Here is a 26,340-nt window from a genome sequence, read left to right on the forward strand (position 1 = left end):
ATGGATCTTGCCAGCTTTTACCATGTGTGGAATGTGGGATGATGCTATGAATCAAGCTGACAGAATGACTACAACTTTGAAAGATTGCCTTACGTATGGCCTGCTCAGATATTGAGAGCAAAAGTGTTACACAATTCCTCCTCCTTTGTATAAGTGCCAGAGAGCAGGGATAAGATGCGCTACTTTTTTGTGCAGAAAGTAAAGTAGAATTTTGTATGCCCAAGTGAGGAACTTGGTTTGGGATGATGCATAAAGTCTTGGAAGTGTACATGTCAAGCGGAATCTTGTATCAAAAGATCCTGTTGCAAAACTTGTTTGTTTCTTCTTCCTGCTTAAATCCTACAGGTTAAATTCTGTTATTGTACGGGATGACTTTCAGGACAGCTGCCATGCTGCTACCCTGGCCTATCTCTCATGATCCTGGTAGTGTGTGGTGTATCCTGTGTACTTTTTGTGTTGCCTAAAATCTGTGACTGAAAGAGCTGAAAAACAGACAGCAGATGAAAGCTGGAGCAGCATGGAGGAGTGTAGGAGGAAATAGAGTGGTCAGGGTGATGGTGATCTGGCTGCACCAAAAGCAGTTTCTTTTCAAAGATCTCTTAGGAAAAGCGATAAGCAAACCTTTTATGCTTGGTCTAGCTTTGGCTTATTTTTCACAATTGGCATTTGCTGTTTCAAGTAGGCCTGGAGTAGCAGGATTATTGCAGAATTGAATTATACCAATGAAATTATGTTGTTTTCTCAATAACTGGTTAGTCTCTGCTCTGGCTCGAATGTGCGCTTCTCTTGTCTTCATCACCCTGAGCATGCATTAGTCATTTGAAGGCTGTGGAAACACTAATATCACATAAGCCACTCCCCACCTTTATTTGCGTATTTGACTAGTACAGGAAATAAAGGGTTCTTTTGTTTATACAAATGAAGTAAACAGTGCAAAAGCTCTTTGTCTCTTTTTAGTCTGACATATGAAGTCTGAGTTCCTTGAATACTGCAAGTGTGACTGTTCACTTTGTTACACAACACTGTAGTTATGGGATGAAAATGCAGAATAACAGTAATGACCCTGCACTCCCAGGACTTCAAAGCTGATCTTTTCCACAAGCCTGTTCTAGTATCCTAAGGCTCTTGATCTTTCTCTCATAAGGCGCTTTAATTACCTTAATGTTCCTCCTCTCCTGGCTCCTGCTTATGCAGAGCCAGTAATAATGTCTGTGAGGCAGAAAGGAAACAGAACATGGAATGGCACGCTCTCCCTGCAGGGCTTACATCCCATAGTGCTCCTGGAGCAAGCTGGCCTGAGGAGTCTTAAACTGGATTAATGTTGCTTTGGCAGGCCCTGATTCCAATGCAAAGTAGGGTAAGCAGCTTGGAGTGGTGTTTGTGTCCATGATCGTGAGCAAAATGAGTGTTCTGGCTTTACTTTTACAGCTTCAAGAACTCAAGAGTGGTCCTTGCCAGTGCTATTCCCTTCAGTCTTGCTGCCCAGGTAGTGTGGCGTAATCCATGTGATGTAGTTTGCTCTGCCTGTCCATGGCAGCTGTTTGTTGACTGTATATGTGATCTAGTTTAGAAGGTTGTGTTGCCTGCAAGATTCGTTCTGGGGTTTGGTGTTTGGGGAGATACATTTCACGTGAGTATGTTTTGTTGTATAACCTTTGTTGTCTTTGACTGGATGGTTGTGAAAAACCCTACAGGTGGTTTGCATTGTTTGAAATTCCCATAAGAATTTTTAAATTTCTGTTTTAACTCTCTTATGTGTTGCGAGTTTTGTTTCACATTTTTTCCCACCTGGTGTTTAGGGGGAGAGGGTCTGCACAATACTTGAAGCTCATGACAAATTGTCACGATCAGGCAAGCAGGTGGCTATGCTTGTTTGTGTTTGTAGTGAGTGGATATTTATACTGCAAGCAGTACTTACGTGAGGCACTCATTAGTGAATGACCAATAATCTCATCAACAGGGAGAAGCTAACCTTGCAGTGACCTGTGGCTGGCTTTACCATCATAACAACTTCTAACTTGTTGTGCTGCTAACTCAGCCCCTCTTAAATGCATTACTGTATTTTTACATGCAAATACATTTGTAATTTGAGATGGTTTTTCTAAACCCAGTGTAAACTGGTTTATAGTTAACTGCTCTGTAATTCTCAGTAAGTCTGAGTAAGAGACAAATATAATAGTATTGAATTCCAGTAGATGAGGGGAACTTGGCCACAGTCAGCAACACAGGCTAAACGAGCTCTGGAATCATGAGCCTGGGGCATAGACTAGGCAAAACTTTTGTTCTTTTCCCCTGCATTTTGAACTAGTGCAGTGAAAGCCTTACCTAGAGCACACACTGCCTATGATTACGCTTATCAGATAGGTTCTTTATTTCCTTCCTCATAGTGTCCTCCAAATTTGTTACAGTAATGGCTCCATTGAGGGTAGAAAGAAGTGGGGGACTAAAGGTCACAGAACTGCTATTCCTGCAGCAGTTACTGGTGAGCCCTCTAGCACAGTGTGGAGGTTCAAGGAGTTGTACTTTTCTCCAGCAGTATGCCATTAGGCAGGAAATACTTGGCCATTTTCACTGATGTGGCTGCTTGGCTCTGCTGCTCAGGATTTCCAAGGAAGCTAGTCAAGGACTTTCCAGTCTCTCTCCTGTTCCTTGCTAGTTGACTCGTAACAAAAAGTCTCTCTCTGGTGAAGTGGCTGCAGTGGAATCACAGTAGTGTGAGACAGCATGATGGTGACCCTAGCTGGTTTTTACTAGCATGGAGTTGAGCAGTGAAAGTAGCCCAAGCATAACAAATTACATTTTGCCAGGGTGCTGTGAGACAGGAACTGTCAAGAAAAGGGCAATAATTGCAATGCCTGTGAGCCTTGGGACTTGGTCAGCATGATGTGGTCAAAGATTGACCTTAGTAACTGTGCTGTTGGGAAATCTAGAAAGCCTGTGTGCCTCATGGTGCAGGTGAAGGAGCTGGGGAGCATAGCAATATGTTCTAACCAAATCACTTCCTCAGCATATCTGTCTTCAAGGCATAAAACCTGGCAGAACTGAGCACAAAGAAGCAGCTCACTGTGATGTGTGTGTCACCCTCCTTTTGTAAATGCAATGTTCTTCGAGGGCTGCACATGATAAGCTTCCACCCTTTACCCCTTGTGCACTTACTGAGTGTGTGGTGGGGATTGCTGAGTTTTCATCAAGTAATGTAGGAAGAGGCTCTTGGAGCATCACTGCTCTGCACTGAAGGGTTCTCCTTTTCCTACAGCAGAATCTTGTGCAATCACTTAAGAGTAAGCTCTTCAGTCAAGACTGGCCACAATCCAAGTTCACCCTCTCTATTGCGTGAAGGAAGTGCTCGGAAGCTCCCATGACACGTCATCTGTACTTCCCTGCTTCCCCCAATCTTGGTCCAAATAGACAAAAATTTATTAAATAGTTGGCATGTTCTGAAGACCTGGCTTTTCCACTCAGATGTCTAGACAGGGCTGTGGGTATTTATTTCTTTGTAGGGCAAGTGCTATTGTTTTTATGACTGAATTTAAAAATGAAAAATTGAGAAAGAGAAGTTTTGCACCGAAGTCCATGTGAAATCTTTGGAGTGTGTGTGGAGAGCACCCATAACTGGTGTTAATGTGGCATAACTCTCTGGTCTCTTTGTACCGACATACTTCTTAATGAATGTGATTCTCCTTTCAAAACAGTAAGTTTGCTGCTGGCTTTTGAAGCAAAGACTTAAGCTTCTCTCTTCAGCACCTCTAGGATCAATCCACTGGGATGTTGAAATAAGGTTCTCAGATACTTCTGTTCTGAGCTACTGTGTGTGCAACTAGGTGTGTCTGGTGACTCTGACTTCCTTAGCCTTCCATACCTGTTAGCATTTCCTTTTCCAGTGCTTAGATGTTTTACATACTTTATTTTCCTCTTTTAGGTTTGGAAGGCGTTTTGAATCCCCTCTTTTGTGGCAGAGCATTATCATGATCATTACAATGTTACTGATGCTGAAACTGTGCACTGAAGTTCGTGTGTCCAATGAGATGAACGTGAAACGCCGCTCTTTTGCAGGTCAGTGACGGGAATTGGCTTTTTCAGGATTAATATTTCTGAAAGTATGGTGAGCTCTACTTAGTACAGAAATTCTTGCAGCCCAGTCTTCCCACTGTGGCACTTTCTGAACTTTTTTTTTGAAACTGCTTATTTTCCATACAAAAATGTACAGCTGAAATTTTATTTCAGACAGGTCTTGGTTCAGTCTAGAAATTGGAATTCTCCCTAATATTTCACACCACACTCTGAATACAGAGCTTGTTGTTACGCTGTTGTGATAGCCTGGGTTTTTTTAAAGATCTTGGCTGGAGTAAGAAGTTAATTTCTTCAGCTTTTTACCAAGTTGTTAGTTATGATCTTACGCTACTCCCTAAATGTTGTAATTGCAAACGTTTGCTTTTGTAGATAATTTTTTATTCACTTGAGTTGCTAACTATCAGAAAACTGTGTGCTTCTTATCATAGCTGCAAAACTATCTCTTTTTGTGTACCATTTCCTTTGGCTTTAGTGTGGGATTAGTTGGGATTTATGGGAATTTTCCCATATTTTTTATTTTGATTAATTTCGTTATTATTGATAATTTCAGTTGGGTTGGACTATCATTCTCTATTTAGTAAAACGTTCAGTCTTTGTGCAAAGTCCTTGTTTTTTCCCTGCAGATAAGAAATCTGAGACGGGTAGGTTTTTGTTTCTCTGTGTTGACTTTGACTTAAAACATTTTATGTAACAGCTTATTGCCAACAAGAACAGAATTAACACTGTCAGCTTTCTGTCAGTTGTTTTGCCATTAAGGATGTATAATTTATTCTCTCCATCTGTTCTCTTCCACACTCTCTAATAATCGAGGGTCTGATCCAATTCCAGATCTCCTCAGCCACCATTACAAGGCAGCAGCTCCTGGCTGTGCAGTAGGGTAATTTATCTAATAGCTAAGGAAGCTACTTCCATTCCTGCTCATTGTGAAATGTAGTGAGAAACTATTCAGGTAAGTGAATTCATGTGGAAGAGGAGCTGCACTCCAGCTTCCAAACACCAGCTGCTGTGTTCACCGGGGTTTTCAGTCTGGCAGGATGAACAACTTAAAAACTACTTTCAGTCAGATTTAGCAGCAGGTAAAATCCAGGAAGCATTTGGAAGGGGGCATGTATGCTTTCTTCCTCCTCTGCTGTTTATGCTAGCATTTTATGGAGTGATGGAGAGGTTTCTCTGTTTGCACTTTCTGAGAGGAAATTGTACTTGTGCACATTTACACACACACACACTTGCAGGCTCCTTCAGTAACCTTTGGACAGAAATAGGAGGCTCTTCAATTTAATATATAGTGCTCTTTAAGTAACTCTCTCTGAAAGACATACAGTCTCCTAGGGGGTAATCAGTGCTTCCCTTGACAGATGATAGAAACTCTTTAGGGTTGCATTGTTATTTAATCCTTTTTCCTAAAACTCAGTCTGTCATACGGAATTTGAGAGACTGATTTTTACCTACTTGTGGTCCTTAATTTTTTGTTTTCATCAAAAGGCTTGCATCCTCCCACAAACACTGAGAACAGTTGGAATATTTTTCTTACATGGGATTGATTTTTAGTAAGGACAACTGTATGGTGGCTCAGAATAAACATATAGATGCATACGAAGCTCCTTTCAAGCTGGACAGAATGATAAGTTTCAAGTATAATACGAGTAGGAGTGAGAACTGTGTTTCTAATCATACACCTAATCTTATCTCTAAAGTTTTATGGTGATCTAGGCAAGCTGACAAATCTGTGTACTTACTTTCTTTACTTACAGTTTACTGGGGCAGCAAAGAGCTAGGTTTGAAGTCATTGTTTTTGGTTACCCTTGCAGAATCCTGAGGGAAGGTATTTCTGTATGATAATATAATTATTATTTCTCATGTGGCTGGTCTTCATTTTAAACGTTTTTCTTTTCTATCCTCCCTTTTTCAGCAAAATAATCCAAAATATTTAGAAAGAATAGAATATTTCAGTGGAAGGGAGTTTGCTGTTTTCTTATTTTATTGTTAAATGTGGTATTTTTTCCAGGTGTCATAAGTGTATGTTTACCAGTGTGTTTTCAGTTATGTGGGAATTGCCTTTCTTCTTGTTTCTATTTTTCTCACAAATTAGGTCCCTTAAGTAATAACTAGTTCAGAAGCTTAATGCTTTCTATCATGAAGCATTAAGAAGCAATCTCTTCAAATCCTGACGAGCTTGTTCTATATTCTTTAGCCTGTTTTGTGGTGTTACTGGCTTAAAATACCCAAAATGTCAATAACTATTAAGAACATACAAAGCCTTTCAGTCAATTTGCTTGTTCTTTGATTTGTAGGTTAACTGTCATATCATGAGAAATGCAGTCTCCCTAGATTTTCTAGTAATGTTTAATTTTTTTTTTAGACTCTCTATATAAAGAACTTAAAAAGATTGCATGAGTTTTCTCTCATTTTTTCCCTTCTCACAGTTAGTTCTCAATGATGGGATTTTTTGCTGCTCCCTTTTAGTATTGCAAAATGAAATTAACTTGAAAGTGGTGCAACCCATCTTGTGCTGTTGCTGCCTTCTCTGATTTTTTGTTTTGGATACATAGACTTTATCCTTCAGTATATACTAATTGAAAACAGAGTAAGTGCTCTTTATATATCCAACTGTTCTATTACTTTTTTTAAAAAACTTGGACTGTGTAGCCTCTTTGTAGCAATTCAGATTGGGAAAAGCCAGCACCCAAACCAGGCAAAATAGAAAACAACAAATACCCCAATTTGATATTAAAACCCCCAGTGATAGGACAGTTCTCTCCCCTGCATATGAAGATACATGAAGGAGCCTTTGGAGGACTCATGAAGGAAGATACAAGAAGAGTCTTTGGAAGATACATGAAGGAGTCTTCAGATGAAATCAGCAGGCATGAAAAATAGCTTTTCATCTTTTATCCTGTATTTAAGGTCACTGCATCTTAACTGCTCTCTTGCAGATCTCTTGGTACCATTTTTGTGGTAACAACAGTTTTCCATATTTGTTCCCAAGTTTTAAAGTTGTATCTGTGCAGCCATACGTATGCTGCGTTGCTGGCTCAGTACAGAAAGGGTCAGGGTTCTTGTTAATTTTGTTGTTGTTGTTTTTCTCCAAAGTATTGTAGTGTTTTGGGGCATAATGGTGCTACCATGGTAAAGAGCTGAATTTTGAAATGCAAAATGTCCATGTGCCATGTCTTGACTTGAGAACCAAGAGGTAGCTGAAGCAAAGTGGTCACAGATACAGACAGCTGAAGACATCTGGTTGCTTTTGGGAATGTTGACAGGCCAGAGCAGTTTCTTCACATCCTTGGAGAGACAGACACTCTGTCAAGAACCTTCTTTTTCTTTCCCCAAATCAACCTCCCATCTCTCTCCAACAAAGATTCTAGTTATGTCCAAGACATTGTGAAAGATTTTTGAGCCCCCTGAATGTATGAACTATACTGAAAACCAGTGGACAGCATTTCTTGAAAGGAGATGCTTGGATATCTCTTCTTACTTGTGCAGCCCAGACTCCACAAGTAGAACATGGCCTCCTGTGTTTTTACATGAAGATAATTTCCTCTTCTCCTTCATCTGGTTTTGCTGGTTGACTTAATCTGCTTTAGAACTTCTATCTTATTATAGCCCTCTGATCCTTTAAAGGGCTTTGGTTTTGGCGCTGGAAAACTCTTTTGCATCATACAGAGTTTTCAACTGGTAGAGGAATGTTAGAGTGAAAAAGGTTTAGCATGCAGCATGGTTGCAGATGAGGTCTTTTCTCTCCTTGATGTTGGGCTTTGTGATGGTGTTTTTGAACAGCATTTTCCACCAAGGCAAGGCAACTACTGTCTCAGCTGTCTATACATATATATGCACACACCCAGTGTTGCTGAGGTAACAGCTTGTTTTTTCTGATCTTGAAAAGTTAGAGTTTATGTAATCTAAAGTCAGAATCAAGCTGTCTGTTTCATTGTTTTTTAAGCCATTATTTTCCCCTCATAGGTACACTGCTGTTGGGCTGTGCACTGAGAATGCTCTGGGACTTCCTGCTGCTCAGTCTTATCTTAACATTGTGGGGTGGGAGCCTTATAGAAAGCATGGAAAATAAAATTTCTGGCATGTTTTGGTCTGGCTATTATTTTTTAATGAATAGAATGCACTAACTGACTAAACTGTAACTCAACCACTGTTGAATTTAATCATAAAAGTCTGTTTGTCTTTCCTTTCTTTTTTTTTTTTTTTCCCCTTCAACTCTTTTTCTATGTAGCTGCAGATAGTAAGGATGAAGAAATCAAAGCACCTCCCAAGAGATCCTATCTGGGTATGTACAGTACAAACCCATCCTGCATGAAGTTGTCGCCTTAACTGCATATTTCATGATTTACTACTTTTTGTGATCATTTTTGGAAATGATTGCATGATCATTTCTATAGAGAATGTTTGCATTACCTTTTCTTGACATACTAAAACCTGGTGTCTGATTTTTTTTTTCTCTTTAATTTTTCACCTGTTCACTTTTAATTTTCATGGAAAAGAGGAAAAGATGCTTTCAGCTCTATTTCAGAAACCAGTTCTTTGAAGGCAGTTGAACTGACCACATTTTGTGTCTCAAGGATATCTTCTTTACTCCTTCCCCAAGCTGGACAAACAAAATATTGCATGATACAGAGATCCACCTCTTCAGACTCAGTTGTCATCTTTCAGCTCTAATGCTGGAGGAAATGATGAAATATACTAAAGTATCTTTAAGCAGGGTGCAGAACACTAGAAAAGAAATTTCATGCGCCACTTGATATTCAAGTAAAATGCATGCATCCTTGTGAATATTCCTCTCTTTTTCATTATGGAGCAGCCACAAAATTGCTTTTGGGAATTAGTAATACCCAAGGTGAGAGCTTCCAATCTTCAGTTTTTGAGTTGAAATCTATGTTGTTTAATTTACCTAAGGAACAGGAAAGATTAGGTGCAAACCAGTCTTGCAGTATTTTTTCCACTCTTAATAGTTTGGAATGACAGTTTTAGTCAAGAAATTGTAATTTTGTTTTAAATTAGTTGGGGTATTGCATTGAAGAAGTTACGCTGATGCAGAAGTTCCCCAAAGTCAACTTTTAGACTGGTTTTAACTGAACTAATTCAGAATCTTCCACTGGTACCAGTTGTGTTCTGTTGCAGTTCTTGGGTTAGTGAGGGATCAACTGGCAATATCCAGGGCACAGAAGAACATTACTGTGGCAAAAGGGGAGTCTCTATTTCTCAGCACACAGTTAATCAAGCTGGAGTTAGCTCTGAGAAACTGCCCAAGAGTGGTATTAACCTCAGTGCTTTCTTGAAGCTACAGGACCGTCCCTTCTTAGGTTAAATAAGACCAAAAGCAATCTCAGGGAGCTCAGCAGGAGTTCAGTTCTCATTTAATGAGTGTTAATGAAGACTTCTGCTCAAGAAGAGCAAATTGGTGTTTTAAAATTTCCTCTGAATATTTGAGTGGTGTAAAAACTTTTTCAATAAACTTACAGGCTTCAGAAATGAAGGTTTTTTGTATTACTCTCTTTTTCTCGCTTATATTACTTTCTTTTTCTGGTCATGTAGTAAATTATGTTTGTAATTGAAGATGATCTATGAAAGCTATTTTGTTGTAGAGCTGTTGAACAATTAATCTAAAAATGTACTGGGCTGGCAACGAATTTTAGGTGAAATTGTTAGATAAATACAGAGGTATTTGTTTAGTGCCTCTCCTTGAATAAGAACTGAACTCCTGCTGAGCTCCCTGAGATTGCTTTTAGTTTTGTTTTATTGTCAGTAGTTCAAAAAACCACTTAATGCCACTGTTTTTCCACATTATCTGAAAAAGCCTTTATCTCTGTCACATGACTCTGAAAAGTGATTTTCTATCAGTCAGTACTGAGAGAGAGTTGAGGGTGTGCAGGAAGGTTACTGTAGTTTGAGTGACCTAAAAAATTTACAGTAAGTTTGGCCCCAGGATGTAAGGTTTTCTGATTCCACACAGAAATAAAATTATTTCCCTTTTTTTTCTTGGCAAAGGAAAGATTAAAAAGAAGTAGCTCCAGTTCTGAAGGATTAATGCTTTATTTCCTTTGTTTTCTAATTCAGGTATGTAGTTCTACCTAATGCCTAGTAGCATGGCAACTGCTGAGACTGAGCAAGCTGCAGTTGAGTTGAAATTTGTGTTTTTCACTTGTTTCTTGTTTCATGATGAGATGATTTAGAACAAATGTGAATAAGTGTATTAAGCTGTTTTGCTAAAATACGAATTCCATAGATATATTTTGAGCCCTGAGTGTTGGAGACTGTTGGGGTAACAAAATTGCTTAAGTATTAACAAAGCACTACCATTACTCCAAAGTGCCCATATTGTTTAAAGTTGATTAGAGTGGTTTCAGTGTGTGGCAGGTGACCCTCAAAGTGGATGGGACTTGTTGGATTATTTTTTTTCTTTCTAGGTAGACAGTTGAACATTTTTAAGGACATTTCTGGTATTTCCTTCCCTCTCTGAAGATGGTTTTAAAACTTGGTGTATTACTGAATCCTCAACCTTGGTTTTAACTCAACAAAAAGTCATCAAGTAACATTAAATTTTAAAACACTAGTAATAAAAACTAGTGGTAATGAAACCACAAAAACTTAAATTCATTGACTGCCTGTTGCAAAATATTTTAAACTACTGAATGCTTTTTAGGGGGGAAAACATGTAAATTGCGTGTATATGTAATGTGACTTTGCAGGCTTACATCTGCATAATAACAAGGAGAAAATATTAATGTGAATTTAGCAGGTACAGGCATCTGGTGCATGGTTTCCACTGGCAGTGTGACAGCCTGGTGAATAACTCACACTTCCACCTCTCCTTTTGTCTGTGCTCTTTACTTAGCTCAGGGCATCAGTTGGCTTGTGTTGTTCAACAACACCACCACAGTGTTGACATATTCTAGAACAGCACAACTACATTACATGTGCCATGAAGGATGTAAACTTTATTTAATCAGCTCTCTGATGACTTCTGATCAGTGTTAGGTCTGTTTGGGCTCAGTGGGGCATCCTGCACAGCTTGTAGGCGAGCACAGTGTCTTTCCAGGGGTGCTCTGTAGGTAGCATGCACAATGTGCTTCTCTGTCCAGCTCCTGAGCTGACACCTGGAGACACAGCAGAGGCAGATTTCCTTGCTGGCTGTGGGCAGCACCTGGGTTTTATTGAAAGTGCTTGACTTTTGCGCTGTGCTGTCTAGTAGTTGAATTCCCTGTACAGCTAGAACAACAAGAGCAGGGTTGTTGCTGGGCTGTCACCACCTCTCTGTGTAACTGAACATGAAAGTGCTCTTGGAAGGATTTTGATCCCTCCTCCTCAGGATTATATGTATCCTTGTTTGACTAATTTCAGAGTGCTTTGTTACTATTTTGGAGAGGATGTCCAGAAGAAGGGATTTTAATGGCATTCTGTGAGAAAATAGGATGCCAAAAGAACATATTTTTTTTGCTTATTTTGCTTTGTTCAGTTTTGTGGTTTGATGGGTTTTTTTACATTAAAAAAAAAAGGATTTAAAAATATTAATGGAGTTCTAGTTGAAGAATTCAGCTTTACTTTGCCTGAGAAAATGGCACTTTTCTGCATTGACACTTTGGTTGTAATTCTGTGTATGATGGGAACAGTTATTTCCCCATGTCTTTCTCTGCATCAATTTTTAGGCCTTTCAGGAGACAAAAGAGAGTAAGAAATGGAGATTATAAGGATGTAGGGGCAATTTTAAATTTGTTTTAAGTAAATACTTAAGTGGTAAAGACTGATGTCTATTTTAATACATAATTTTAGTTTCTTTTTAATAGAAGTTGCAAATGAGACCAACATAAATCTGGCAAATAATTTTTCTTTATAGGTATGGGTCTGTGCTGGAGGTCTAAGTTACTTATTATTCAAGCATTTCAGAATAATTCAGTCCAAATAGAACACTACTGTTTGTTTTTTAAAAGGAGCTTAGAAATTGTTGGCATACTGAACAGGTTGAACAAATAACCTTTTTTTTTTTTTTTTAATTACAGACACAGAGAGAGGGAATAATTTCATTTAAAAAAGTTTTTCCTTTATCTTCATAAGGAATTTGTCCTGAACCATTGCAAGTTCAACATTAAAACAATTTTCTTCCAGAAAATATGATAAAAATGGGTTTGGATCAGTCTGTTCTCTGGGATCAGTTTTATGTTTCCGAGTAGACCGTCTCTTTCAGACTTTGAAGTTCCATTCAGTGTAAATCTTTATTCAGCCCCTCAGGCTAATGGGCCACATAATAAAAGTTCTGTGGCCTTTTCTGTCCTGTTGAAAATGTTGGAAGTGGTTCAGTAGGAGGGCATACCTTTTTACAGGCTTATCTGGTATTATGCAGAGGGTATAAAAGGGAAGGATAAGTTTAAATTCTGTATTCCAGAGAGATCTTTTCCTTTCAGAAAAGACAGCTGGGAAGGGAGAAACCCAAAGAATGATTGTTAAGGCCTCTGAGCATCTGTAATCCCTGCCTACGTCAGTTTGTATTTTCCTTAAGGAGAGAGATCCAGAAATACACACACCCTCTGCAGTAATGTGCATTGCCTCACTGGCATGAGGTCAATCTGTTTCCTGCCTACCTGAGTGCTGTGAAAGCACACTCCTGGTCACAGTGGTCAGGAATTAATACTCTTTTAACTTTCCCATTTCCCTATGCTGGAGGCAACTGGCTTATGTGGTTCTCTGGAGGGATGAACAAGGGGAGAGGGAGAATTGGAGTAAATCCACAGACTTACAGATGAAGTGGTGAGGGATCCAGGTGGACAAGTCACTCTTGTAATGCATGGCATGTAGCAGGTTTAGGCCTGAGGGACAGGTGGCAGCTTTGCATGAGAGTTAAGGTGGTTACCTTTAGGAAAACTAAGGGTATTTCTTTTCAGGGGATAAACTGGGCAATAGAAGTGGAAGAGACTGACACTACCTGCAAGAGTGATATGTAAAGTATGAGGCAAGAGATTCCAAGTATTAAACTGATCTCAGATGTATTGTTTCATTTGTGAACTGCAGACTTATTAGTAGTTGTAGTTAAGCTGTAGGGAATAATCCTGTGTTATGGGCTCACCCTAGCAGGCAGCTCTTCCCTGCAGAGCCACCTATTCACTCCCCTGCAGTGGGTGGGAGGGGAGAAGGCTAGAAGTGAAAAAACTCCTGGGTTGAGGTAAGGATACTTTAATAGGTGAAGCAAAAGCTGTGCATACAGGCAAAGCAAAATAAGGATTTAATTCTCTGCTTCCCATCAGCAAATCTTCATTTCTAGGGAAGTAGGAGTTCATCATGAGGCATGATGGAGACAAAATCCATAATTTCAGACATCGTTGCTTCTTCCTCCTGAGCATGCTGCTTACACTTTCTGTGATCACTTGATGAATGTTCGAGCCAGCACAGGCAGGCTCTGCTGTGATTTGATTATCTTCAGAACAGGGCAGGAATCTCAGGAATGTTTGATAGGGTGCCTGCTATCACAGGCCCATGTTACCTAAACACAGATGCTTGAGTAGCCTCTTGGAGAAAGGTAAAGTGGTGAAATGTGGTTTATTTCCAAAAAAACACGTAGCATTTTTTCAGAGTCCGAGAAATGCCAAGGACTTCTGTCTTAATTCTGCTTTCTAGTTAAGTAGTGTACGAGAGCCGTGGAGCGCCTGTTACTTCATGCTAGCACGTGGGTCCTCCTTCTCAAGTTGAAGGCTTATGTTCTTAGTCAGCATGCTTCATAGTGGATTTTTGCTGGGTCTGCCAGTTATCTGAAAATGGAATGACATGTATCTGCCAGATTAATAGCTTTTTTGGCTGCTGACCTGCTGTTTTCTTTTTGTATGTAGCATAAGTCAGAAGAGAGGTCTTATTTGGGTGGTAGCGCTTAATCCTTTTTTCCAGAATTTTGGTTAGGACAATGATGATTGAACAGGTTCCTAGTGATTTTGGGGTTTGTTTGGAACTCAGATATTTTACTTTAAGATAAAAGTAGAATTAGTAGGCAGAGAGGTAATGTCCTTTAACAGACATCTTGGGGGAAAAAGTGTTTTCAGCTGTGCAAGTTCTTGTGCAAGTCTGAAATAGAAGCAGTGAACTTCAAGCTCCTTTCAGTTTGTAAACTGCTTTTCTCCAAGTTTAGCTTATGTATCAGTTGAAACAGTTAAGCAGGAAGACTGGTTGCCACCTGTCAGGTCATGGTCGCCTGTGGGATGGAGAATGGAATGAATGCCCACCATGGAATGTGGATGGGTGAGTTGCATTTCAGGTTATATTTTAGTGGGCAACGAAGCCAACAGTTTTAGAGTGTGTAATTTTTGATAACCATTGATGAATTTTAGTTTCTAAACTTCTTGTTTGTCAACTTTACAAAAAAATTTTAATCTTTTGGGCTTCACTCAGAGATCAGAGGTGGTGCCTTTGACAATGAAAACGTTATCTAGCCATTAGTGTTTCTCTCCTTAGTTTGTATGTGGGAGATGGAGACTAGTGGTTGTTTCATATTAGCCACACTTCTTGTACCAGCAGACTTGTTACACTATACAAAGTATAGTATATTTTCATTCAGTGATAAATGCAGTAGCATTCCTGTGCTTTGAGAGCTGTATTGGAAAAAATACTCTTTCAAAACACTTGAGAAATTGGAACTGCCACCTGCAACTTCTTTTAGTTATTAAACAGAATCCTCTGAAGTCTTAGGGACTGAAGGGATTATTTGATCTCATGTCATGTGGACGGTAACATTTTGCTTCTATTTTATTGTAATGCATACAGTAAGTTGTGGTCAAACTGGTTCTTCTTTACAGTTTAAAAATTTACCCATTCTTAATCAGCAAGGTTCAAAGTACCACTTTGTAAAGTAAAATGTCCTTGGTTTTTAAATTTTTAACAGGTAATCATTGAACAGAGTGGACTAGATGTCCTGCAGAAGGCTTTTCTGATCCAAACTATTGTGGGATTATAAATAAAATGTTTGTAATTTCCTCTGTCAACTGTATTAGCTTTGTAATGTTTTGTATAACATGTTAATTCATTTGGCTTCTGTCATTGATGGTAATCAAACAATACACATTTTCTCTGTCCCTAAAACAGGGAGTTGAGAAGGTATTACTTGTGTTTACTTGTTATCAGGCCAGGGAACCTGAAGGACAGTGTTCTGTTTTGCTGCTACCACATTTTTAAATTAGCTCCCTTTAAGTTTTCAGCCTACAGACAGTAGGGAAATAGCCAACCACAGACTTGTACAATCTCTACTGAGTTAGAGTTTCAGTAAGATGCTATTTGGTGGTAGAGCAGTATGTTTGGACCTAAGCCTTTTGACTGCTTCTTTGCACCAGCCTTGTTGCTACTTTTGAATGGCTTTGACATGAAAATGTGGGTAGGCTGTTGTTTTATGAACTTCTTAATGCAGTTTACAGTTTATAGTGTATATAGTCTTTATAATGTTTATAGTTTAAGAGGATCTGCCAGGCTAAATGTGGCATATGTATATAGTATATATATATAGTATAGTATATATCCATATAGTCTGGGGAGAAAAGAGAGAGGTGGTGAAGGTTGGTCTTCAGCCTGGTGTGAGCAGTAATACCTAGAGGCTTCACAGGAGCAAGGTTAGTGCCATATTTCTGGAATGTGCTGCTCGGGGTGCCCGCTCCTGCTGCTGGTGCCCCTGACGAGCCACCTGGCAGGCCAATCATCCGGCTCTACTCTGGTGGGAAGAAGAGACTTGAAACAGGGTCTGTTGGAAGAGTTGTGTGGCAGCCGAAATATTATTTATGGCATAAGAACCATGCGCAGTTGATGGTGTGGTGGGGAGATAAACCTGTGAATAAAATGTGGATTTTGGTTGTGCCTCACACAATTCAGATGGAGGAAGCACTCGTAACAACATCTAGCCACATGAGGGTGCTCTGGGGTTTCCAAAACTTGTCTGCTGAGCCACTGAACTGGAACTTCAGAGAGGAGGCTGAGCTCACTTCCAGGGCTATGAAAATAGTGAATAAACAAAGATATTGAAAAAATATTTTCCTTCTTGGTGGGAGCCAGAATAATTAGGTGCTTTAATAAGATCAGCGATGAAACATCTAAATGTTGAAACAGCTGGTTTGTCTGCTCACCCTTCACATCAGGGAGCATGTGTGCAGTGAAGGTGCTGCTTTGGTTTGGTAGAGGTGAGATTTTGAAGTTGCCTACTTCGTGAGCTTGTCACATGCTGTTGTATACTTGATCATATCTGGATCTGAATGGTGAGCTTCATTCTTTAAATTTGGCCTGGAAGGGAGTTCTGAAGTTATTTGACCCAGTTCCGTGTGTGAATGAGGTCCAGTTAGATGAGGTTCCTCAGGGCCTTGTTGTCTGGGTGGGTTATGAGTATCTCCAGAGATGGAGATTACACAACCTCTTTGACACCTCTGCCAGTGTCTGTCTTCATGGTGATAAAGTTTTTCTTCCATCTAATTGGAATTTCCCTTGTAACTCATGTCTGTTATCTCCTGTCCTGTCTCCAAGTGCCTTCAAGTAGAACCTGTTTCCATGATCTGCACACTTCCCCCTTAGATAGCTGTAGGCAGCAAGAACCTTAGAGCTGAATAGGTCCTATTAGCCTCTTCATGTACACCTTATACCTGAGCCCTTTAACATCTTGGTGGCCTCTATTTATAGAATCATAAAATTATATAGGTTGGAAAAGGTCCTTAAGATCATTATGTCTGGAAGTTAACCCAGCACTGCCGAATCCACCACTAAACTATGTCCCTAATCACCACACCTAATCTTTTACATTCCTTCACATGTGGTCACTCAGCTGCCACCCTGGGCAGCATGTTCCTGTGCTTGACAATCCTTTCTGTAAAGATTTTTTTCCTAATATCCGATCCAAACGTCCTCTGATCCAACCTGAGTCCATTTTCATTCATCCTACTGCTTGTTACTTTGGAAAAGAGACTGACTCCTGTCTGGCTACTACTTCCTTTCAGGCAGTCACAGACAGTGATAAGGTCCTCCTGAGCCTCCTTTTTCTTCAGGCTAAACACTCCCAGCTCCCTCAGCTGCTCCTGGTCAGACTTATGTTCCAGGCCCTTCCCCAGGTCCATTGCCCTTCTCTGCACACGCTCCAGCACCTCAGTGTCTTTCTAGTAGTGAGGGGCCCAGAACTGGACACAGGACTTGAGACGTGACCTCAGCAGTGCCAAGTACAGAGGGTCAAACACTTCCCTGCTCCTGCTGGCTGCACTATGGCTGATGCAGGCCAGGGTCATTTGTCTTCTTGGCCCCAACCTGGGCACATGTTGGCTTGCATTCAGCAACTGACAGCTGGCAGGCACCCCCAGGTCCTTTTCCACCAGGCAGCTTTCCAGCCACTCTGCCCCAGCCTGTAGCTCTGCATGGGGTTGTTGTGACTGCAGGCACTTGGCCTCAGCCTATTGATCCAGCCTGTCCAGATCCCTCTGCAGAGCCTTCCTTCCCTCCTGCACATCAACACTCCCACCCAACTTGATGTCATCTGTGAACTTGCTGAGAGTGCACTCCAGTAGGTAACTCCAGTAGGCCAGTGTCTTTCTTGTACTTGGAAGCCCTGAATGCATTACTCCAGATAATGTGTTTTGTGGGCATTGAGAGGAATAAACATGTCCATCCATCTGCTTGCCACACATTTGCCCAGCTATACAGCCTGGAAAGCGATTGATTGCCTTTACTATGGGTGTACACTTCGACTCGTGCTCAAATTGCCTGCCAGGCTATCCTCTGCTATTCTGTGAAGCTGTTCTCTAGTGAATCAGCTCTCTGCACTGGTACTGTGGTGTGTGGTTACTCCTTCCCAGCTGCACAGTAACCCTGAACTTCATGGTATTCCTGTCAGCCCATATCCTCAGATTAAGATCCCTTTGAATAGCAGTGCAGTTGTCAGTTCAAAGAATCATACCTGGGCTGGAAGGGATCCAAAAGGATCATTGAAGTCCAACTCCTGGCCCTGTAGAGGATAGCCCCAAGAATCACACTGTGATTGTGAGGATGTTATCCAGACACTTCTTGTACTCTGTCTGGCTTGGTGTTGTGACCTCTGCAGGGGAGCCTAACCACCCTTTAAATGAAGAACCTTTTCCTACTATCAAAGCTAAACCTCCCCTGACACAACTTCATGCTGTTTCCTGAAGTCCTGACACTGGTCAGCAGAAGGAAAAGATCAGCATCTGCGCTTTTGCTTCCCATTGGGATGAAGTTGTTTATTGCTTACTCTCCCTGATTTGATATTCATGAACTCACAATCCAGGTTGTTAATAAAAGATATTAAAGAGTGTTGGTCCTAGTATTAATCACTGTTGGCTGCCTGCCTTGTAACTAGTCGTAAATTGTATGTTTTTCCTTTGAGAGGAGAAATTCTTTGAGCCTGATCATCCAGCCAATTTTCTGCCTTTTTTATTGTCCACTAACCAATTGGTAATTTGTTAATAAAGATACTGCAGGAGACTGTCAGCAGCCTTATTCAAGGCACTGTAAACAGCACTTACTGCTTTTCTCTTGCTCTTAAAACCATGAATTCATAGAATGTTAAGGGGTTGGAATGGACCTCAAAGACCATCTAGTCCCAGTCGTGCTGCTGTGGGCAGGATGTGTCCCACTACAGAAAGTTGCTCAAGACCTTATCCAGCCTGGCCTTGAATACTTGCCAGGGTTGGATCTGCCTGAGCAACCTGTTCAGCATCTCACCACCCCCCCAGTAAAAAATGTCTTCCTAATATCTAACATAAATTTCCCTTCTTTCAATTTGTACCCATTACTCCTTGTCCTATCGCTACAGCTGCTGAAGAGTCCCTCTCCAGTTCCTGGTAGGCTCTCTTCAGACACTGGAAGGTTGTCATCCCATAGGTCAGGTTGGTCAGTTGCAGTTGGCACTTGGTAAAGCCACACAGGCTCTCCCAGTCACTTTCTTACCCTTCCTGTGTTTTGAAGTGACTTCCATGAGGACTTCTTCCCTTACCATCCCAGGGATGAGATTATCCTGACTGGCCTGTAGTTCCCTGGTCTCCTCCTTGCAGATAGGTGTGATTTTTTTACCTTCCCTTCCCCCTGTCTCCAGTAATAAAAAATTCTCTCCCAGTACCATGATCTTTCAGAGACAATGTACTAGTCTTGCAAAGACATCAGCCTGCAACCTCAACACCCCCACACGATCCTACCTGTGTCACTTGTGTAAATTTAGATATTCCCAAACTCCTGCTTTCCTGTTCCTGGGTACTGCTTCACTCCCTCAGCTTTGCTAGCAGGGCTGAGGAGCTGTAGGGGGCAGACATCACCAGTGAAAGCACATTAAAGCATTATTAACGCAAGAAGGCAAGAGGTGAGTTTAGAGCCATGGTGACAATTAGTTATTTGGCTTTCACGGTGATGTCCTGCTTTGCTGCCTGCCAGCTCTCTTTCAGTTTCTGTAAGCAAAAAAGTGAGAAATTATGATTTTCTAGATGATGGCCAAGTTGCCAGGTCAGTGCAAAAGATAAAGTGAAAAAATTTTTATAGTGTGACTCAGCTCCCCACTGACTTCAGAATAAACTTTCAGGCTGAGGGGATTTTAATTGTTAGTACAGATACATGATAGCTTGCTTTTTTAGTTTCCTAAGTGGCTTGTAGTACTGGCTGGCATGGTGTGTGCTTAAAGAAGCACTGTTGCCCAGTGCTACCTGCTCAGACATAATGGATTGTCTAGACGGTTTGCTAGGGAGAAAACTTCTGGTTGCAGCACATTTTTACAATTTGTTATAGATTCTGAAACACCCAGATTTTGTAGATTTAATGAGTTTTTAAAGGACCATGCATTTGCATTTAGGTAAGTGGTATGGAATCAACAGTTCAACAAATGAGCACATCATCAGAGTCAACATCTGCCAGTGTTAAAGTTCTGCCATGTACAGGAGATGAGGCATAGCTTGCAGTCACTTTCTCCTGCTGACTCTCTAACCATATTCCCTAGGAAAGGCATATGATGTCACTTGGGAAAGCTGCTCAATTGATATGTTAGGGCCTTCTGTTGGAAATGAGCCTGTTGAGATAACCATACCCACTGCTGTATGCAGTGGGAGGAAGTGGGAAGTGAGGTGACAGGAAGTGCTGAGCTGGGTGGTAGCACTCACTTGGTCCCAACTAAAATGCTGCACGAGGCAGGTGTGTGATATTGGATGTCTAAGCTGTCATAATTTGCTCCATGAGCTGTACGTGGAGGTCATGCTTAAGGTACAACATGATTATTGTACACAGCCTGATGTATTTTTTCACTACATTTTGTGTCCTATATGTTTTACTAGCTTTATTTATTTAAAAATCACTGGGAATATGAAGTTACTAGTTTCTAGTAAGCTAGAAATAGGGAACATATTTAATAAATCAGTGCTTCTGAAGGTCTTATAAATAATGCCATTTTAACAAGGCATTTCCTTATGCTGGAGATTGAAAAAACTTTTCACTGAAACATCAGTGCTTTGCCATTTTCATTGCCGTATAAATGGAAAGCAAAATAAGCCCTTTTCTATTTTGACACAAATGTCATGCTTTTAGCCTGTAATGCAAGTACACTGGCCATCCTAGACTGAACAATCTGTAATAGCTTTATTTTCTGAAAAGATTCCCATTTTCTCCCCACTCCACACTCCCACTTTGCAAGCAGTGATGCACCAAAGGTTCATTGGAAAAGGATTTTACTCTAGGAGGAAGTGACAGAGAAGAGAAATATTAGCCACTCTCCTTTGTTTGTTTGGTTTTGAGAGATGACACAGGAAATTCTGTTTTGCATCCCATCTCTGAAGCAGGAAAATGGAGCAGTAGAACCTAGGTATTCCATATCCCATGTGAATGCTGAGCAAGGATGAATTCGGGCAGGGAACTTAAGTGCTCCTGCTTTCCTGTGTGTTCTTGATCATCTGTTGCCACCACAAGACAGGTGCATGTAGTTGGCTCTGTTTAGCCCTCATTGCCCATTTAATTTGTGTCTGTCTTTGCCCCTGAATGTTTTTAGCCCTGTGAAAACTGGAGCTAAGTGCACCGGTTATACCAGCTGCAAAGCAGTTATCGTGGCACTTGGATGGGATACAAGAGGCTGAGGTGGAGGCTCCTGCTTGCACAGGTATCACAGAGCGTATTAGTGTGAGCAAAGTGGCTCTGATGGTTTCTTGGTAAGCCAGGCTGCAGACAGGAGAGAGAGCCCTCAGAGGGAGCCCACATCCTAACCCTTAGGCTCTTTAGGTACTGCTGGTTCCCCATCTTCTAATATTAGTGTGATTTTTTTTTCCTGACTTGGGATGGAGAAACATCTGAAATCTCAGTTTTTCCGTAACAGAAAAAGGCATCTTGTCTGGTTCCATCCACAGCTCACTGAGTGGCCTGTAGAAGCTGAAGGCAAGCCCCATGAATTTCAAAGGGTTTGAATCAGAGGCTCAGTCTGGTGGGTTGGACTTCAGATCTCAAGTCTGATGAGATGAATAGTGCTTTCTGTGGTGCTGACATCAGCACTGTGTCAGGGAAAGCTGCCTGCCTCGTGAAGTTTTACTTACTTACTGATTTTCTTTTGCAATAGTAACTTTACAGCTAGCTTTATCTATTTCTATTTTTTGAATCATTTTTTATGAACCAAGGTGTGTTGAAGAACAAACACCAAATGACCCTTCTGGTGTTTATGCCAAGTTGTCACTTCTGATGTTTGGCAGGTAACAGGGGCCCAAGAGTGACTTACAAATGCTGAAGAGAAGTAACTTGTTTACAAATTATTTGTCAGTTTTTTCCCTGTGTGTTGGGGAGGTGGTTGTTGTTATGGGAAATGGCAGTAAGGATGTTTGATGGGAATGCTGCGATGGAGCAGATTTGGCTTATGTGTCAACTGTGCTCGTCTGTGCTGAGATGTGACAGTTTTCAGAGACAGGCAGTACGTCATCTTCCCCCTGCCTTCCAGCTTGATACTTCTTTTACTGTTGCACGTACATGATATAGATTATTTCAGGTTGCATTAGATATTGGGGCATATTTAGACATTTAATGGTGTGACTGCACAGTGTAGAACAGTGCTGGCTTACAGCCACATTCCAGATTGCAACCAGGACTGCTGGAGGGTTGTACAGGACATTGTGTCAAGGAACAGACAGAATTTAGGTGGAGGATGCATCTCCCAAAGCATCTCCCTTTCACTTCCAAACACACTACCTCATTAAAACTGATGAAAAAATCTTACAGTGTAAAAATTTCTTTTCTCCTTGTGCAAAGAAAAGTTAGTGTTGGAGCTGCCTTTTCAAATAATGATTTAAATTACCAAGCAAGAAATATGGGAATAAAATAAATTATTTTGTATCTTTACTAAAGCAAGTTTGGTTCATGTGGTGATATGTGTAAATGGAATAACTACATTTTAGTAACGATCCAGTTAAATTACATTTTTTATCATCTTAAAAAATTAATTAAATGGTCAAATATTGCATTAGTTTTACTCGTAACTTATAACAAGCTGTTTGGGTTGAAAATTGATTTAAAATAGAAGTGCAAAATGACTTAATTTAAATTATAAAAAGTTAAATGAACTGCAGTGTTTGTTCTGAAGGTTCATTTTGTGGAAATGTTTCTTCTTAAAAAACAAATGAAGTGGATATTATTTTCAGATAGATTTTTAGTAAAAATAATTTACTCTTTTTTTCTTATTCTTTTTTACTCTCAGTCATTATTCAAAGACACAAGAACAAAGCAGATGTTACTCAGCTCCAATCAGTTTCTTGTTGTTAGAATAAATGAGATATTTTTACTAAGCAAAGCTGAATAAATAGAAAAATGCTTCTTGCAGAAGCAGACAAAGCCTTCTAAGCTCTGGCTCCAATGCACCAGCCAGTAATTCTTCAGATGTAGTATTTGACTCGTTAAAACTATGCAGTAGTGATTTAACTGATGTTAATAGGTTGGCAAATATAGTCCTCATTAGAAGGGTGCATAATCACATTTCAAAATTTGATTTTGTTTTATGCTTCAGAGCAAATGTTTTTAGCTTCAGAATGTTATCTTGTAGCTAAGAGAATGGTGTGCAGTCTATCTGTAGGAGGAGGTGACAACACTGAGCAAGGTTGGGAAGAAAGGATGTAACTTAGCTCTTCATGAAAAACTCTGCTTCCTGTGTCATCTCAAATCAGCAGCAGAAAAGGTGTTATTTTTTGGTGAATTGTGAATTTATGGTGAGGGGCAGGGTGTACACAGTCTCCCTCCAAACACTTGGATTACTAGTAAACAGCGTGTTTCTCTCCATGTGGAGGGAACAACTATAGCACCATTATTTCTGAAGTTATAAAGGTCTCCTTTCAGATGCATTTATTATGTGCCCTACTTTCTCTTTGCTCTGCTCTGTGATCAGTATGCATTACATATCTGCATCAGGATCCTATGTCCCCTCCCATGGGTGGGGGAAAGAATCCAAATCCCAGAATTCAGTTCTGACATTTATTTTTACTTGCATTGTACGTTTGCAAAGAAGTGTCTTGTTCATCCTGACCAATTCCATGGAGAAATCGAAATCTGTGAAAAGAAGACAGAGCTTGAGTATTTTATGGACACATTTTTTATTTTTAAAAGCTGCTTAAAGCTGTCTTTTTTACTATTACCCATTGCAACTCAGAAGTCTGAAGAGAATTTAGGAGATGGAACATTTTAAATATTCAGAACATCTCTGTTTCTTTGTGTAAGGTATGAGTGCCAGGATTTTTTCCCATCAAAATCTGGACCAGTGCTACTGTTTCTAAAATACATAGACTGCTTTGGTGTTACACACACTTCAGTAGCCCTTGCAAGTTTGCTGCTTTTTTTTGTGTGTGCATGTGTGCGTAGCTCATCTTTAAAACTTGACATTTATCTCTGTGATAATAAAAATTATGCCATCCTCTCCTTTCTTAAAGTGGCTTTTTAGTAGGTTGCTTTATAAGTGTCACAAACTGCAGTTGTTGCTAGGTAAATTTTTTCCCCTCCTTATCTCCAGTTTGCATAGCCTTTGGAAAAAAACTAGTTGCTGGTCTTGAAATTCTCTGCTTCCCATCACCCCTATTTTTTTTGTTCATTTATACAAACCATGACAAACTTGCAGTGACTCCTTGCTTATGTCAATGTTTTCCCCTGCTGCCCTTTCTTGTCTTTGCACCCCTTGGCATGTAAAAATCAGGAGCAGTTATTTTAAGAAAATGTCTTTTACATTAGATTTTTTACTGTGTCTTTAGAGATGGTATTTACTCCCTAATGCCTTTCTTCACCCCCTGTTGAGAGTAGGTTGTAGTAGAACAAGTAGCTGCACTTGGGGAATAAAGCAAACTTAATATGGAAATGGCTTAAAATAGTCTCGTACATAAGTTCCTCATTTAATTTTTGTGTACGGTAGATGTTAAAGAACTGATCATTCTTTAAAGAAATTCACTATTTCTTCACAGCAGAACTCAGAAATGTAATGAGGATTTTGTGGATAGGATTGTTGCTTGGAGTTCATTGTTTATGGTTCACCTGTCATCATTCTCCACATCCCTTGTGCTCCTGAGTACAAAATGTGAAAGGGACAACAGCAGTGGAGGGCAAATCCCAGAATCACTTGGACAGGGATAAAAGGATGGTGCCCTGTGGTAGCAAAGTCATCTCTCTGGTGAACACTTCCAGTGCACTCTCTTCTGCTTGTTTTGGTTTGGAGGTCTTTTGTTGTCCTGTTTAAAAGTAAAAATATAAGTAAAATATTTGTAAAGGGGCATAATAGCGAAAGTCTTTTGCCTCTAGCAATGGCTGGGTGCCAGGATGCTTAGCAGTAATACTGAAGATATTCTTGATCCTCTTTTCCCCCCACTCGTTCTTGCCCCCTCACTTGTACTGACAGAACAGGGATTATGTTTTGAGCCAAATAAGTGAATCAATCTTGCTTAAAATGCAGGCCTGATCTTTTTTTTCTGTGTGTAAAATCTTAAAAAAAGAAAGAAAAAAGCACACATTTTGTGGCTTCAGTGGGAAATGCTTCAGGGAGCTAAAGAGTTATCCTGTTAGAGATTGAAGGGGGTAAGAGGAGCTTAAACTTCTGCTGGGGAATGTGAACAATTTGTGAATGCGCACCTATGTCACCAGCAAACTCATCATGACAGAGCCACTTACTTAAATCACCTACCTTTTGATCTGTGTCTTGAAGGTTTGTTAGCTTTGGAGCATTGAGCTGCAGGCACAAGGTGTTCAGAAGATGTGGTATTCAGAAGTGCACCTTACATAAAAAACAGTGCTCTTGTCAAAACAGGGATTTATCTCTGGTCAAACTAAACAGCTGGGAAGCTGGAGGGGAAATTCTGTTTCAGGGAAGATCTGTCTCGCTTGGCTCCTCCAGTTACAAGTGCTGTAATCAGTAAGGCAGTCTGCAAGCACTCGAGTGAAACTCTCTACTGGTCTCTTGTCTTGTAAATTCTTTCTGCTAGTGCAGTGGAAATTCCTGCTGTTTGGTCCGTATACAGTAATTTAGATCTGTGCAGGCTTGTTGTAAATAGAATGAGTTTTGGTTTAATTGTTGTGAGGGGACACTGCAGGCACAGAGGTTCTGGAAGAAATGCTACCAGAAATCTTTTCATTCCCTTTTCCCTAGAAAGTTGCATGGAGATTGGAACTACTGCCAACTTCACATATATATATATATATATATATATATTTTTTTTTTTTTTTTAATAGCAGATGAATTTCCATAGTCACCTTTACATTTTTAAGTTTCGGTATGCTTAAATGATACTTATGGTAGCAAACAAAAAGTTATAAGTTGAGATTTTTTTGCTACTGCCGGCCAGAACTTTGTGAATTGATTGTTGGTGATAAAGGTTGTCACCAGTGAATGGTCACGTCTTCAGAAGTACAGATACATAAATTATTTTAATGAATTTGGTCAAAATTGGTCAGAATGCAGGAGATGCTTCCAGACCTGAGTGGATTAATAGCTTCATGACTCACTGCCATAGGACATGGAAAAACTTCGTGGAAGGTCTTTACTTTGAACCAGAGACATTAAAAGTTTAAACTGATTTCCCAAATCCCATCTGTATGTTTGCCTCTCTCTTCATCCTCCCTCAGATTTCCCGAAGTCTTTCTTTTTATTCCAGCATAGAGCAAAAATCGAGAAATAAATTTTTATTTTTTTTGAAAAAAGGATTCTTTTTCACCAGCCTACCCTATTATTATTAACTAAAATAGATATTTGAAAGGAAGCTCTGAAATGGAGTAGACTGTGCCATCATTTTGAGATATTAGCATCTTTGTAATGCAGTTCAGATAATGAAAGAAAACTTG

At 40.1% G+C, this 26,340-nt stretch overlaps 1 protein-coding gene across 2 annotated transcripts in view; it reads left to right on the top strand.

Moving 5' to 3' along the window:
* SLC66A2 (solute carrier family 66 member 2) overlaps positions 1–26,340 on the top strand; it is a 64,181-nt gene that overhangs the window by 5,748 nt on the left and 32,093 nt on the right. Inside the window, exons 3-4 of one of the 2 annotated variants that reach the window (XM_058832274.1) lie at positions 3,920–4,053; positions 8,297–8,350. In XM_058832274.1, coding sequence (XP_058688257.1) covers positions 3,920–4,053; positions 8,297–8,350 — 188 coding nt within the window. The remainder of the gene's footprint in view (positions 1–3,919; positions 4,054–8,296; positions 8,351–26,340) is intronic. The other variant, XM_058832275.1, reaches the window with a different exon arrangement.

Source organism: Poecile atricapillus, chromosome 2 (genome assembly GCF_030490865.1).
Source record: "Poecile atricapillus isolate bPoeAtr1 chromosome 2, bPoeAtr1.hap1, whole genome shotgun sequence".
Lineage (NCBI taxonomy): Eukaryota > Metazoa > Chordata > Aves > Passeriformes > Paridae > Poecile > Poecile atricapillus.